Genomic DNA, 15489 nt, shown 5'->3' with positions numbered 1-15489 from the left:
AAGGGGGCCAATACTTTTCACACCACTGTATGTTTACTAGTATACATGTACACTGAGCATTCCACAGGGTTAAACTGCTTAAATAGCAGTGACTATGGGAAGTTTTTACACATAAACCTTGAATCAGACTTTTATTTGTTTAGGTTTATTTGTATGTTTTTCTGCCACATTTATTAATTAAGCAAACTGAAAAGTAAATAAAATGATGTCTGCTGGCAGGTGCAGCTGAAAATTCACACCTTTTGTTCATCGGTCAGAAATACAGTAATTAAAAAGTTGTCAAATGTTTGCTTACACCTCAGCTAAAGATATTTAAGCTCAGTGATTCACAACTCCACAGTTTGTGTGATCATTATTTCTATAAAGAAGTAATTTCAAAATTTTTGCTAACAGAGAGAGAGATTTGTTTTAGTTTTTATGTACTATATTACTATATCAGTGGGTCAAATAGTTTTGTTAACATTTTGTCATTTGCCATTTTAATTGCTTAACATGGAGTAAGTTGAATGACCTGGCTAGTCTAGCACCAGCTGCTCACAATGCGTTAACAGAATTTTTGCTCATTCCTTCTTAAACAAACTGATGTAAGTCAGTCAAGTCTGTGGGCCTCCTTGGTATTCAGGTGGGGTTTTTTGATTGCAACTCTAATACTTTAACTTTGTTGTCTTTAAGCTGTTTTGTTGCAACTTTGGAGATATCCTGCTGTATGTTACTGTATTGACCAGGTTTGAACTTTCTGGTTAATGTCTTGACATTGTCTGCACTATTGAAAGGGGCAGTCAAGTTTCTGTATCTAACATTTGTCACACTGGAATTCTGATAGAGTGAATTAAAGCAGAAATAAATTTCTTATTAAATTGCCTTTGGTGTGATTCAGCCCATTTCCCCCCACAATAATCACACCTTGCTCATATTTTAGTTTTTGTCACCTGCTTAAAAGAACCATACCAAAGAGGAAAATACACAAGGGTTCGATTCAAATGGGCTAAACACTGCATATATGAAACGCAGTCCTTCAGTTTTCATTGCTGCTTAATCTGTATGAAGCAATAAATATAATTCTGTGATATAGTGTAATAGTGAAGCACAACATTGTTTGTAGTTCACGTGTCCTAGAGACTGTAACATGAATGGAGTTGCAACTAAATACAGAACTATCAAACAATATATTGTTCTGTTTTAATCTTTAAAGTATCTCCAATAATTCTAGCAGAGTAAAGTGTAAGTCTATTAACTAAGAGTATTTTGCATGTCCATCATAATATTGTGGTCACTATTGTCAAACGCTGCACAATACCAAAAGAAACACGAGGCAACAGTAGATCACTGATTATTTTTACCAGTTCTGCAGAGATTTGAATATCATGTTTATTATTTATGAATAATTAGGCTATTGTGAGTTCATGCTTTGGTTATTAGCTTACAGTTAATGACAACAATAGGACTCCGTGTAGCATTTCTACAATAAAAGCTATTCATTTACTTTCCAGTAGTGACAAGGCTATGCATTTAGTCACTGTGTTGTGGTTTTCGGTCCCCCCTGACTTTCCATATGGCTGCTACGCTCCTTTGTGTGGGCCCCTGGGACTGGAGTTTGATACTTCTGATTTAGCTAATGGATGTTATGATTTGCAGATTTATTCATACTCTCTGTATTGATTGTGCTGATGTATGGATATACTACTATATATTATGTGGCTATACGCTATAGGGGATTATATAACTCCTCTGTATTATCTCCTATTCCTTATTATAATAAAATGATTTTCACTCACCATAAATTTTTAACTTAATATCCTGCTGATTGAATTTTTACTACTGAAAGATAAAACCTTAACTTTATCTTAACTACAATAATCACAGCACATATAACTGATATCTATTATAATGATAGATTCATTCAGAAATACAGTGGTCAAATCCAGAATGCTTGTCTATGGCTTGGATTTTGCACTTTACATTGTATGGTAACTCTTGATATATTAAAAAAAAAAAAACACAGTTCAGGTTTTTTTTTTTTTTTGTACCTGGCATTAACTGACAAACTCATCCCTACATGTATAACTGTTCAGTAAGTCATGTGTGCTCTCCTGTAGTGTGTTTTCTTGCTTTATGTTTTAGTGTTTCAGAGATTGTATGTTTATAGACTTTTTGTGTGACAAATAAAGACTTGATAAATGATGAAATTCTTTATTTTAAATATCCTTGTTCAAATATTTAGAATGAGAACATTGTTAAAAAAAACAAAACAAAAAAACAGCAATGAGGAAGAGTATCCTATGACGTCTTTGGTAATATATTCTCCACATCCATCCCTGGTCTGCGTACAGATCATCTGTCACATAGGTTAGAACCTGTTCCAGTAAGAAAACAGAACAATATCTAGGGACAACACTGTTAGCATAAACATTGCATTTCTATAAACCAGCGTTGTCAGTTTAACCCTCACCTCATGCTTGGCACATGTTTATACATTAACATATGTAAGAATGAATTTATCAGCTACGTTGCTAATTAATTCGTTACAGCAGAAACAGATCTGTGTATATTACAATCCCTAGGTTTGGAAACTTATGAAAGTAATAAATAAATCTGGTATAATACAAACTTAAGTCATATTTTGACATATACAGACACAGTAATTAAACACTAATTACTAAGCTTGCTTGGATAGTTATGTAAAATCAAGTTCTCTGTTTCAACCAAATACAGTCTCAAGACGAGGTGTACAAACTAATTTCTAAACGATTAAAGAGACCCTTCATCAGTCCACATAACCTCTGCACTATTTCGCAGTGTTCAAGTTTTAAATCAGCTAAAGAGAAATAAATAAAAACGTCCATAACACTTTATAATTTAATTAGATGAAATAACCTTACATGAAAGAATAAATTTACCTTTACTGAAGAGGTCAAGTGTTCGCTTTCCTTCATTTGCAATAAAGTTACATTAGGCAGAGAACAGCCCCCCAAACCACCACCCCCCACCCCCAAAAAAACAAACTTTCAGCTCGCCTTTTCTTTTCGATTTATAAAAGGGTAGACAATTTGCCACTTTTGACCAGCCTTCATATGATTCTGCATTTGTTTGCATTATGTAAAAAAAAAAAAAAAAAATGTAGTAAGCTCAGCTTCATTTTGTGCCTAAGATATAGACCACAGTGCCTATAACTACTCCTTATCTTAAAAATAATGGGAACAAGTACACAAGAACAACACAAATTACATAATAGAAATTGGTGTGTAGTGTCCATTTATTCATCTTATTGTGGTGTCCTTCAGCTGCTATCCTCATTCTCCACAGCATCACGAGTTGCGGTCTCATCCACATTCTCCAGCGAGTCTGCACGCTGGATGCTCAGCTCAGCTGGGTTCATCATGGGCAGTTCACTCTGGATAGGGTAGAGCCATGGCTTATGATCTGGAGAGTTCTGAGCCTTCCAGGCAGCGTAGTTTTGACCTGCCTTATACACACTTTTCATAACCTGCAGATTGACGTACAAGGGAGTGACTGAGAATGTAGCAGGAGTATCAACACATCAACACAATGAACACTAGTCCTTTCTGTTTACTTACAAGGCTGAGTAAGACCTATGACACTGGAATCCTGCTTTTCAGGCCTCGTTTTACACACATGGATTGGAAATTTTTTCTTTAGTATCGTTTTGTTGGGGGGATAGGTTGACTAATTTCAGCTGACAAATATTTCACTCATTACGTGTAACGCCTGATTAGAGGCTAGTCATGATGCATATAAGAATGTATCAAAAGACAAAACAACAAATGTCAAAATCCACAGTAGCTTTCATTTCACATGTTAGCTCCTGGTCTATTAATAAGATTGTGAACCATGACTGAACATCATATAATCTCCAAAAACAAAATATGTACTTTGGTCTACATAGTTTTAGATGGCAGCAGCAATGCAGTAACCAATGCTTAGAAACCAGACTGGCAGGTTCAGCTTGATTCTGCAGAAGTTTTAGAAACACACTTGACAAGAATTTGATATGGGTCTCTATGGATACAGCAGCCCTCAGAATTTGTATCGGTGAGTTTCTAGGTGATTCTGCACGTGTTCTCATGTAGACCAATTTGAGTCATTCATTTTAGGATATTGTGAAATGTCTCTACACTACAAATTACAGTCAGATCCATCACTAGTCATGCTCAGATGACATTATTTAGTGATATTTAGCTAATGAACTCAGAGCCCACACTCTACAGGGAAATAAGAAAATGTCTGATCTCATTGGGAATTACAAAAATGGCTATTAAACCAGAAACATTCGATCATTAGGATCAGAATTAAGATTAATCAGATTTGTATACCAGCAGCGCTGGACGGAAGAAACTACAGAGAAAAACACCACATTACACCAATCATATGAAATTAAATCTAAATTTAATCAAATATAATGTACTTACTCTGGGTGCTAGGACCTGAGTTGCCTTATTTACTGCCCACTTAGGAAGAGAACCTGTTCAAAGATATTACCGTTAAGACACATGGTCAATAGTAGTGGGCTAAACAGTTCAAAACACTGATCACTGTTAGCTCAGAAGCTTGGTTTCTGATACAACACCGTATCAACTTTTTAGACAAAACATTTAGGTAACATAATACAGTAGTGGACGTATGTAGTAGGTACGTATTAAATAATTTTTTTGTGAAAGTGCTAAAATACTCTTACAGAATACAGTTTTATGTGCCTCATTCATGTTTTCATCATAGATAATTTGCTAAATAGCCTTTTTCCTTACAAAGTACTTTTTCTTTTGTAGTGACATTTAATAACATTGTTTGCTGACATAAAACACATAACTACTTTAATAAGCACAATATACTATCATTTGGACATTTCTTTACACTCATACACAAATTTCTTTATATTGGCAAAGTGAACATGTTATGTTTGGTACCTTTAGGATCTGCTTGTGAGAGATAAATGAAGGAGCAGCTGTTTGGCCCTGTTGGTTTCATCATGTAGCCCGTCATAATAGAGACGGCTCTCACCAACTCTTTACGTGGAGGGTATTTCTAGAATAAACAAGAATAAGCATGAACCACCATTCTGGAAAACACTAACAATAGTATACAGAACTGTAATGAAACAAATTAAATCGTCAGCAGCTACATTCTTATTGGACAATGTATCAATATAACACCAGCATTAAAGTTTAAAGTATTGGCTTATAGGTCAACATACCGGATGCTTGACAGAGAAGTTGACAATTATGTATTCATCTTCAGAAGCCCGCCAAGAGCGGACGGTAACCACGTCACGGTTTTTCAGTGGTTTAGGACAGAGCCCTGTGGATCAAATGTAAAATGCTCAAAAACTTTAATATAAGCCTGAACTCCTAATGCTTTAGTAGAGGATCCTTGAGTTCAAAACGGAGAACTGATAACTTGATGTAATCAAAGCAGCCTTTACACTACTACAGCTACTATGTAAACTAAAATAATAATAGGCATTTTTTGCAAGGCACTAACCAGAAACACTACCTAATACACCATTTAGTAATCGAAACGACATTTTTAGCAATATTTCGGTCTGTAACCTGCTGCAGAACCTCTCTGACTTCGTATACAGTGGCAAAGCATTTTACAAAACTTTTAATCTGTTCTGTATTGTTTGAGACTTCAGTCCAGTCCTCACATGTTTGACTGTAGTGCGAAGTGAAGTCATGTACCTGTACTTATACCGCGAGTGATAAATTGACTTGTGTGTGAAGACTCACATGAATAGTAGCCCACATCAGCATTGGGAGCCAGACGTGCAATTTCAAAGCTCTCGAGCATTGCAGGGTCCCACGTTTTCCGATAGATGTTGTCGTGAAGAACATCATACATTGTAGCAGCAGATACATCATTTACTGTAATTTTACACTACATGAAAGACAAACAATAAAGAATCCGTCACACACACAATTAATTTTTCAAATGATACAAATGAAATTTGAAGCAACATTTCCCAAGTGTCAAATTCTGTTGTACAAAAACTTATGCCTACACTGATGCTCGTTAGACCCATTTGTACCGTGTGCCTCAACCATTATAAACTGAAATAACTTGACATTATAATAAGGTGTAAAAGTTCTCATTTTCGACTAATATCTCCAATAGAATTTATATATATTAAAAAAAAAGAAAGAAAGAAAAAAAAGGATCTACTATGAGTCTGAAGGTTAATCTAAGCGTTTCCACACTAGGGATCTATAACAAGTCAGCCCTCACCTTGACCTTATGCACTCTGGAGTAGCTGGTTTTCCCTTGGAGGGAGTTGGAGACAGGAGGCACTTCGACCCAAACCTCCATTCCGTTCTTATTGTACTTGTTCACCCAGTTCTCCGTCTCCAGACACTGTCTCCGGAAGTCAGAGAAAAGCGCCTCACCTGGGATAATATCTGAGCCCAGAGACATGGCTATGGCTAAAACTTACCTAAATTGTCCAGTCTCACGAAAATATCTTTGTAAGACTTTTAATGAAGTTCCTCTTTTAAACCGTTTCAGACAGAGCCAGAAAAGAAACACGTGTCAAACCGCGTCATTGAGTGAAAATTCCTGCTCTAAAACCTGAGTGTGGTCTTCAGTTCCGCACCAAAGCGCCCAGAACGCACGACTTCCGGGATTAGTACAGGTGTAACCTGTTAGCCGCAGCACGCGCACATACTACTGTATCTAACTAATCCTGTTGAACACTTTAATGAGTCTGTGTCGTACTGCGTCGCTTTTATAGGTAAACTGCGGTCTCCTCTCACTTCCTTCTTATTTAAGGCGTGTCTACGGAGTTTTGGTCGTGAGCGGGTGTAGTCAGTGATACTGGCACTTGTCGATTAACCCTATTGTTTACGGTTCTGATGTGAATCAATAAGATGAGTCGACTCTTAAGAGCTGTGAACGGCACTGATGTGTTTAACCGAAACTGATTGAAGTCCAGGTGATCAGCTGTGATGATCAGGGATGTAGATGGCACCAATGTAGATGGCACTGGTACAGATTCTTTGCTTTTAGAAACCTAAAAGACTTTCTTACCTTAACGTTACCTTTAAAGAACAGGTACACAGTCTGTATCATGTTATAGATGGTTCACTATGTAGACATTTTATTATAGCTGATAGCCTGTAACATTCATTTTCACTAGAAGAGACTTTCTCCTATTCCTCTTTTTGTGTCTGAACACACACAAACAAACAAACAAACACACATTTGATCAAGATTAACGCTTGGTGAAATATCTTTATTTCATGTGATACACTTCAGTGTTTTATTGAATTTATTTTTTTTTACAGCAGATAATGCAATTTTTCCACATAAATTTTGCTAAACACTAGTAAGACAGCATATTCCAAATAGACGAACACTTCAGAATAGCACACAGCGGAGTATTCAATCAGTGACAATAAGTGTACAGCTGTTCAGGAGATGTTTCTTGTAACTAAATACTTACATATCGAAACAATGTCAAATGCTAATATTTCAAAACAAGCTTGCTGTGTAGTGGTGCTGTCAAAGAATGTACATTTAAGTGCATGTACACATCTAGAGATCCAGTCTGGCTAGATCCTTAAAACTACACACAGAGCATACAACCGAGAGAGAATGAGCATAGTGAAGAGAAAACTACACGACCAGGTCTCTGTGATACAGTCACCAAAGCAGAAATGCAAGCCATAAATCAACTGACTGTTTCCCAAGTGTTTAATAACTGCCATTTAGACCAAGCACACGACACATTTTCTGTTCTTAGTGAGATAAATAAATTAACATATAAAACCAACAGTCTCAAAACGAGCATTAGCAACACATGATCAAACTCTTCAGGACGTTTTTCTACACTAAGCGATAGCTGTGCATAAGGGAAAAAAAGCTTCATATAGTCAACAGAAACCTCTGCAGCTTTATGCAAATCAGCAGGTCTCTCCAAACCACAATGTTGTGATTTGGTGCTTTGTCCTGTTTAAAGCACCCTCAGATAGCATGCTGGTCCTGCACTGGTTTACTGAACACAAGGCAAAAAAGAGCACAGTGAGAACAGGCACCAGATGCAGCTGCTAAAATTCAGTACACCCACTAGTGTGCAATTCACTCACAAGAAACAATTCAGGTACTCATTATCTAGGTATTCATTGCTTTCAGTTAATTAGGTTTCATAATTTGAGTTAATGGGTAATTGTAATACATGGTGTTTGGTAAAGAACCCAAGTATCTAGAATAGTGTCTGAATACACATCCACAGCTTTTCAACCCAGGTAGGAGCATTTCAATTCCATGCAATTTACCAATAAAGTGTGTTAGAGTCTGAACAGAATGCCGAGGTATGTCTAATAATTATCATATTTAAAAGTCTTCTTTGGCCAACACCTATACCCTGAAACAAAAGACTCTAATTGTACTGATCCATAACACCAAATTCATTAACATTCATTCTTTTTGTTGTATTCACTTTCTTTGTACTTTTTTTCTTTTTCTTTTTTTTTAACATATTGTGTGAGAATTAGAGCTAGAAGAGGTCCCTCGATATCCATGTCAGAACTGGCCCTTCTGCTGTTTTATGAAAAACACAACTGTCAAAACTATAATTATGTTAAAAATAAAAATAAATCATTAGTAACACGTTTAAATTTCATCAATAGTCAATGCTATTTAGATTGCCTTTGCCTTTCTGTTCACCACAATGAAATAGCAAGGCGTGATGAGATGAAGATCTTGGTCGACATGAGTGAGTTAGGTAATCTGAAACAAATTGACAATAATGAGTGTGACGGCACTGATGCTCAAAAAAAAAGTGCAAGAGCAATTGAGCCGTGTCAGTCTGCAATCGTACACAATGCCATGCAGTCAGGATAGATACGAATCCAATGTGGGTATAACCTATGCTTAAATTTCTTTACTGTTTTTCCTTTAACATATATATTTTTCGATAATCTGTTTTAATACAGAATAATAGCACATCCACACGGTTACTCCGAAAAGTCACTGAGTCAAGGGGAAATAAAAGGCTCTGACTAATGGCGCAGGGCCACTGAGAGACAAGCTGTTGGTGGGGAGGAGGCCGAGCTGGTGTGAGTCTGGAGCGGTTACTAGCATGAGCAGCTGCTCTCAGTCACCGGCAGTTCTGGAGATTTCTCCAGTTTGATATCAATCACTGAGAGAACGCAGTTAAGGAGGGATAATAAATCGTACACATGTTCACAGAGAGCAACTCTACAGAGGTCTTAAAATATGAACAGTCGGTACATTACCTTATACATAGAGCAAAGTTTTGTGTTTGTTAAAAAAACAAACAAAAAAAAAAAACTGAAACCATGTTTTGATGTTTAAAATGTTTGCTAAGACCTATAATGAGATTCTCAGAGATTAAACCACAAACATTTCTGTACGCTATGAGCACAGATATCCACGGTATCCGATGTGAGCACATACAATCTACTGTACATCATTTGCATTTTAAAGGATACTGTCCTCCTTGCTTTTCTCTGGTGCGCTATCCATCCCAGGCAAGGCTGCAGCAACACGTCTAAAAAGCTATAACAAGAGTGAAATTCTTTAAGTCCACTTTAATGCAGTTGAAATAAAAAACTAACTACTAAAAACTTCCTTGCAATATTTTAATGCACAGAGCAGCACAACTGTGCTGTACACGATAAAAGATAAAACTTCCACTAAAGTTAAGTATAATTCTTTTGCTCTAACTCGTGTACTGATGTTTTGCTCACTGTCATTATCATGTTATTATAAACATGTATTCCCACTGGCAACGTGTCTTTTTATTAATGCTTTAAACACGTGCATCGCCCCACACAGCAAGATGACTGATTTTGATCTTCCCTCTCCTAGCTCTAAACCAAAGATCCTTTTCTTAACTCAAAATAATTTGTATATTAAAATTAGGGGAGAAAACAAAAAGCACATTTCAATAGGATCAAATAATTATAATGGCTACATGATCTAAAGATCCTGACTACTAAGGAAATGCTTAGTTTCATTGTGTTTTATGGGGTAAATCAAATCATGGAAATGGCAGCATGCTGTACTAACATGCAGAGACCCTCAGGGCAAGAAAAACAAAGCAAAACCCACAAGCAACAGCAAAGCAGACTCAGCGGTAACCCTTAGTTCAGCCGGTTTGCATATGAACTGTAGAGAAAGTGTCTAAAAGCACTGGGTGAGGCTGAAAGGGACAGCAGAACAAAAGCGAGTGATAGGTAGTGGTAGAAAGGGTTGGCTGATGGGCTGGGCTGTTCTCATCTCATTGAGTCTATACCTGTTTGACATTGTAGCCAGTTTTTGCACTGGTTTCAATGAACATGACATTCAGTTCCTTAGCCCTCTGCTCGCCCTCCTCCGTGGTGATCTGTCTGCTCAGGTCCGAGCAGGGAGGGTGGAACATAAACAGAAAAAGGAAAGATGCCAACAACAACAAAGAAAAGAGAAGAGAGAGAAAAAAAAGAGAAAAACTCTACTTTAGATTAGTAAGAGGAAAAAAGAAAAGATTAGTTTTCCTATAATATGCTGAGAATTAAAAGAAACAGCAGTGCGGGCAAGGAAAAATATCAAAAGGTCAATAAACATTCATACAGAAACACATTCATGAAAAGTGTGGTGAAGTCCACAACGGATATTAAAGTTCTTTTGGGAAGGTGAAGAACACAATCAGCTCCTGTCTACACACCTGTGCTGTAAAGACCCACCTGCTTGACGTTATAACCAGCCTTGGCGCTGGTCTCTATGTACATCACATTGAGCTCCCGTGCTTTTTTCTCTGCAGCTTCTACTGAAACTTGCCTGCCATAGTCCAGTGTAAAGGGACAGGGTGAGGAAATGGTTCAAATCATAATGGAGAATGGAAAGACAAAAGTGATAAAAGGGAATCAAAATAAATCAAATCAAAATGTCACATTGAAGAAAAAAACTTTTTAGAACGACCAAAAAGATTAAAAGTTACTCCAAAGTTGATGATGAAAAGGAGCTGCAACAAAATCGTAAAAAGCAAAAGGAGCAATTAAAATGAAATGAGACACTGAATACATGTGACATGCAATTAAAAAAGGAAAAGAAGTCTTTGTAGCTGGAGGCCGAGAGGTGTGAGGATTTTCTCATGGAGGTCTGTTACAAAACAGTGCAACAAAATAGTTCAATCATTTTCATCAGTGCCATACCTTTTATCAGCCAAGTCTGTTTTGTTGCCAACCAACATGATAATGACATCACTTCCTCTCTCTGTTCTGACATCATCTATCCATTTTGAGGTTTGCTGGAAGGAATTGAGATCTACAGGACGGAAATAACATTTTCAGTTCAGCTGTGGTGAAACGAGCCAGTCGTTTTAGCTTTGATTAGTCATTGCACAAAGAGAGAAGACGCTAACGCAAGCTTTTAGAGCAAACAGAGAAAGCAGACTTTAAGTAGATTATTAGCATAAAAGTTGAGCAAACAGTGAAACGCAGTTAAGGTCAAAGCATGTAATCTGAAAAAGCTGTAGTTTGTGTAGAATATTACAAGTGATGCTTTAATATTAATACAACACTAATTCTGACACTAGTTGCTAGCTTAGCAATACAGAGCACTGCTGATCAAATGAGTGGCTCTGACTCACTGGTGATGTCATACACCACTACAGCGATAGTGGAGTCACGGATGTAGCTGGGGATGAGGCTACGAAAGCGCTCCTGCCCTGCAGTGTCCCACAGCTGCAGCCGAACCTAAAGGTCCAGTCAACAGCATGCAGCAGAGAATAGAAGCAGTGAAATAAATGAGAATTCAGTCAACAGTACAGATTGGAAGAAAGCTTGGTTAAAAAGAAGGGTCAAAATCTCAGAAACCAGAGAAAACCAATCTTTAAAACTGGGACAGAGGCACAGTTCAGTGAATCTAGAAGATGTCAAGATGTTAAGAGGAATCATTCCATGCAAACAAGCAGTTAAAATTTCAGTGGTGAATTTCTGCATTCCTGCTCATGGCCAGGCGATTTACAAACGGCACTCTCTGTGCTGAAGTAATGCTGGACACTCTGCTTCGTCATGCATGAACACCATCTGGGTGTGTGGTTTTTGCTGTGAAATGCACCTAATGTTTTTTGTTTTTTTCCCCTCTGCTAAATAAGTGCCTTTTTTCCTCTGCCTACTCTGTTGGATGCTGAATTCAATTAGACTACCATCATTGTGCATTAAATATCAAAACTTTTTTCTAGAGTCGCTCAGAGAGACATTGTGAGTGGTCCAGCATACTCAAAGCTATGTGAGTGCCATTGACCCTCAGCCAGCTCACAAATCTACTCCACCATGTGCTGTAGGCATCATGACGGGGTGAAGCAGGAGCCACAGCTACCTACTTGCTATATCATAGACCACCACAGCAGCTGCTGAATCACGAATGTAGCTGGGGATGAGGCTACGGAAGCGCTCCTGCCCTGCCGTGTCCCACAACTGTAGCCGAATCTATCAGCATCCGTGAAACACGGGTCACAAGTACCCCATTGGGCAAACAGCCATGAGTGGACAAAAACACAACCAAACCAAAATGAAAGACAAACAAAATGACATGACACAATGACTGTTTTACAAGCGGTACATGCGTGTACATTTAAAAATAATGAAAACAAAAACGCTTCTACTGTGTTGTTACACAGCATATTTCATTAAAAAGATGAATATTAAAAACTGTAAAGCTGTAACATGCCATTTTCAAAACATTCAAACATTACAACGTAGGCAGCCTCTGGAAAATAGTTAGCACAAAAAAGGTCTCTGTGGTATTCAGGGGAGGTAAATGAAATCAGTCAGTCGTCCACAAAAAAAAAATCAACATTGTGACAATTATGAAAGCATTTAGAACATTATGACGGATAAAAGCTGCTTACCGTACGATCTTCTAGATACATGGTTTTTGATAGAAAGTCAATACCAATCGTTGCCTAAAATAAGAAACAATTATCAATGAACTGAGTAAAATTGCTTACAGCTGTGTTGTTTAATATCACAATGCTATTTTATAATTCATTATTAAAAAATACAGTGCTGTTACCATGGACTCATCATAACACTGTTACTACAGGCTACCTAGGTGGGTGTATCTTGTCCTATTTGAAAGGCACCATAAAAACCACTTTCTTCAAAAAATAAATAATAATAATAATAAATAAAATCTGAAGTAGGCATCGTGTATCCTGGTCTGAGAAAATAATCTCAATTCTTAGATAATGCCTGATGATGATTCATCAAAATTTCAGGTTATTTGCTTAACATTGTATGAACACTGAATATCAGTACACGTCTGCTCATATACGTGTAATTATTCAAGCAATTCTTTCCACAAGATTTTCATCAACTCAAAACCACAAACAACTGATTATGATGCCGTTTATTTATTTATTTATTTATTTATTTATTTACTATTTACAGTGTGATGAATGTGGATTTCTGTTGTACCTGGTAGGTGTTATCGAAGCTGTCATACATAAACCTGGTGATTAGAGAAGTCTTCCCAACTGCAGAAGCAAGAAAAACATATTCATCATTTATCCACGTACACATCATGTAACAAAGGCATGATGTAGTCATTGCTCAGAGGAACTGTGTGAACTCTAGTCGCTGAGTTGGCAACATGGGTGGTGTCAGATCCTAGCTAAGGATAAAAAAAAGGATATGCTAACTACGTATGAGCGATTTTAATACCGTCACGTTGCTTCGAAATTAAGACAATAAAAATGGAGATGAATTGAACCGCACACCTGACACATCGCTGATTAAACCAAACAGCTAATCATGCTAGTCACAAACAGGCGTTGACAGAACGCCTGCTAATTGCTAACGATTTAGCAATAACCTGTAGCCAACTAGTTATAACTGAATTAAACTTGGCTACATATAAATAACCAAATCTATCAAATGCACCTATTTAGACGCTGTATTTATTATATGGATAATACAATTTTGGACAAAAACAATTTGGGACTGCATCGTGTTTTCAGTAACGTTTCAGGCTGATATTTAGCTAACTAGCGTTAGCTATCGGCGTTGTCTAGGACTGTAGCAAGCTAGCGACGGCGTTTAGCCACCTATGTTACCTCTCTGAAATAAGACTTCGCTTCGAATAGACTGTCTGTAAACGCAGAGATCAACATAGGAATGTTGTATTCGCTAAAATATAGTAGGGAGTCATATAACCCGTTTATTATTAACGCTTAACGTTAACGCTTTAACGCCCTAGCTAAAGAAAATGTCGAGCTTATGTGGGCAGGGTTGAAGCTAAACTAAACACAACAAGCAATGATGACATAATTTCTAAGTGATCACATATTATAACGGACTCGTACTATTGTTCATGAAGAGTAATAATTCATTGTTTAAGATGTTTAACTATTCAGAGGGAAATATTTCGCCATGTATGTCCACCAATGAGGCCTCTAGCTAGCTAGCCAGTTAGCTAACTGGCTAATTTAGCCCCGGCTGTCAGATGGAGGAGCATCCTCTCACTCGGCCCGTCTAATCACCACTGTGTCTGCACTTCATCGGGGAATATTTGTCTCAGAGGCCACTCACCGCTCTGCTCGCCCAAAAAGACGAGCTTGAACTTTCGCAGAGGATTGCCGAACTCTCCGCCGCCGGTGGTAGTAGACATATTTATCAAACCAAATAGACAGCGACTATACAAGACGTGATTCACTGTGCAGGCGAAGGACACTGTACACTCCAGCAGCAGCAGGAGCCTGTTAGCCACTCGATGTTTTCGGTTTGATTTAGCGCCGCGTAGTGACCAATGATTGAAATACACGTGCACTTTTCAATGTGCATAAACTGCTGTTTGTTTCATAGGATTGAAACAAAAACATATTAGATACTTTAATTATACACTATTACATTTAGACACCTGACCATCACATCCATGTGTGGAGCTTCTGCCAAAAAGTTGCATGTTTGTATGCTGTAGCGTTAAGATCCCCATCACTGAATCTAAAGGCCCAAATCTGTTTCAGTATAAGAGGAACCCTGTGCACAAATCATGGTTCATGAAGACATAGTGTACCAAGGTTTGGAATGAAAGATCCCCACTAACACAATCTAGTGGAAAGCCTTCCCAAAAGATTGGTGGTTATTATAACAGCAAAATGAGACTACATTTCAAACTGGATGTATGGTTGTGGTGGACAAGTGTCTGCAAATGTCAGTCGTGTAGCATATATTATGTACACCAAAATATGTGCATTTTGTTGTTATATATAGTAATTACTGGTTGTATTCTATACAGTGCATTGTACAAATTGCATTTTTTCTACCTTGGTCCTGGCATGTCCTGCACAAGTGAGTGCTTTCCCAGATCTACCACTACTACAGTCTCTGCAGCCACCTCTGAACATATATTGTTTAGGTAGTGTTTCGTTCTCAGTCAGCAGTGACACTGACATAACAGTGGTATCTTATTGTTATCAGTCTGTTATCTCTATTAACTTGGTGAAGTGAAATTTTGTATTTTTTGAGTAATTTA

The 15489-nt window shown here is 37.5% G+C and overlaps 2 protein-coding genes across 6 annotated transcripts; both read right to left on the bottom strand.

Moving 5' to 3' along the window:
- Nucleotides 1-2174: 2174 nt before the first annotated feature.
- stard14 (START domain containing 14) lies at nt 2175-6871 on the bottom strand. The gene is made up of 6 exons (XM_027135441.2): nt 6241-6871; nt 5745-5892; nt 5210-5313; nt 4923-5040; nt 4428-4480; nt 2175-3484 (listed from the first exon to the last, which is right to left on the bottom strand). The coding sequence occupies exons 1-6, from the start codon at nt 6424-6426 to the stop codon at nt 3278-3280; spliced, it is 816 nt and encodes a 271-aa protein (XP_026991242.1). The 5' UTR covers nt 6427-6871; the 3' UTR covers nt 2175-3277.
- Nucleotides 6872-7222: 351 nt separating this feature from the next.
- Nucleotides 7223-14753, bottom strand: rab41 (RAB41, member RAS oncogene family). Of its 5 annotated transcripts, XR_007138304.1 has the most exons (9): nt 14547-14753; nt 13434-13492; nt 12866-12919; nt 12338-12443; nt 11166-11277; nt 10698-10791; nt 10271-10364; nt 9465-9531; nt 7223-9151 (listed from the first exon to the last, which is right to left on the bottom strand). XR_007138304.1 is itself a non-coding variant. In XM_027135445.2 (8 exons), exons 1-8 carry the CDS (start codon nt 14623-14625, stop codon nt 9087-9089), a joined length of 636 nt encoding a protein of 211 aa, XP_026991246.1. In that variant the 5' UTR covers nt 14626-14753; the 3' UTR covers nt 7223-9086. The 5 variants fall into 5 exon arrangements, 4 of the variants coding, with proteins under 4 accessions (XP_026991246.1, XP_026991245.1, XP_026991244.1 ...); XM_027135445.2 differs by lacking the exon at nt 10698-10791; XM_027135444.2 differs by lacking the exons at nt 10698-10791; nt 12338-12443 and adding an exon at nt 11603-11708.
- Between the last annotated feature and the right edge of the window lie 736 nt (nt 14754-15489).

The sequence above is a fragment of the Tachysurus fulvidraco genome, chromosome 17 (assembly GCF_022655615.1).
Source record: "Tachysurus fulvidraco isolate hzauxx_2018 chromosome 17, HZAU_PFXX_2.0, whole genome shotgun sequence".
Classification (NCBI taxonomy): Eukaryota; Metazoa; Chordata; class Actinopteri; order Siluriformes; family Bagridae; genus Tachysurus; species Tachysurus fulvidraco.
The sequence above is the reverse complement of the archived record's forward strand: the minus strand, read 5'-3'. Positions and strand labels throughout refer to the sequence as shown.

Bases quoted from the DNA above. Each gene is read 5' to 3' on its own strand.
- stard14 (XM_027135441.2), bottom strand. From the start codon at position 6,426: ATGTCTCTGGGCTCAGATATTATCCCAGGTGAGGCGCTTTTCTCTGAC. The intron at 5,314-5,744 runs GTGAGTCTTCAC...TTTGATCCACAG, and splicing joins TGATGTGGGCTACTATTCAT to GGCTCTGTCCTAAACCACTG. The intron at 5,041-5,209 runs GTATGTTGACCT...TGTTTATTCTAG, and splicing joins ACTTCTCTGTCAAGCATCCG to AAATACCCTCCACGTAAAGA.
- rab41 (XM_027135445.2), bottom strand. From the start codon at position 14,625: ATGTCTACTACCACCGGCGGCGGAGAGTTCGGCAATCCTCTGCGAAAG. The intron at 12,920-13,433 runs GTACAACAGAAA...TTCTTATTTTAG, and splicing joins GCTTCGATAACACCTACCAG to GCAACGATTGGTATTGACTT. The intron at 9,152-9,464 runs GTATCCTTTAAA...GCGTTCTCTCAG, and splicing joins AGAGAAAAGCAAGGAGGACA to TGATTGATATCAAACTGGAG.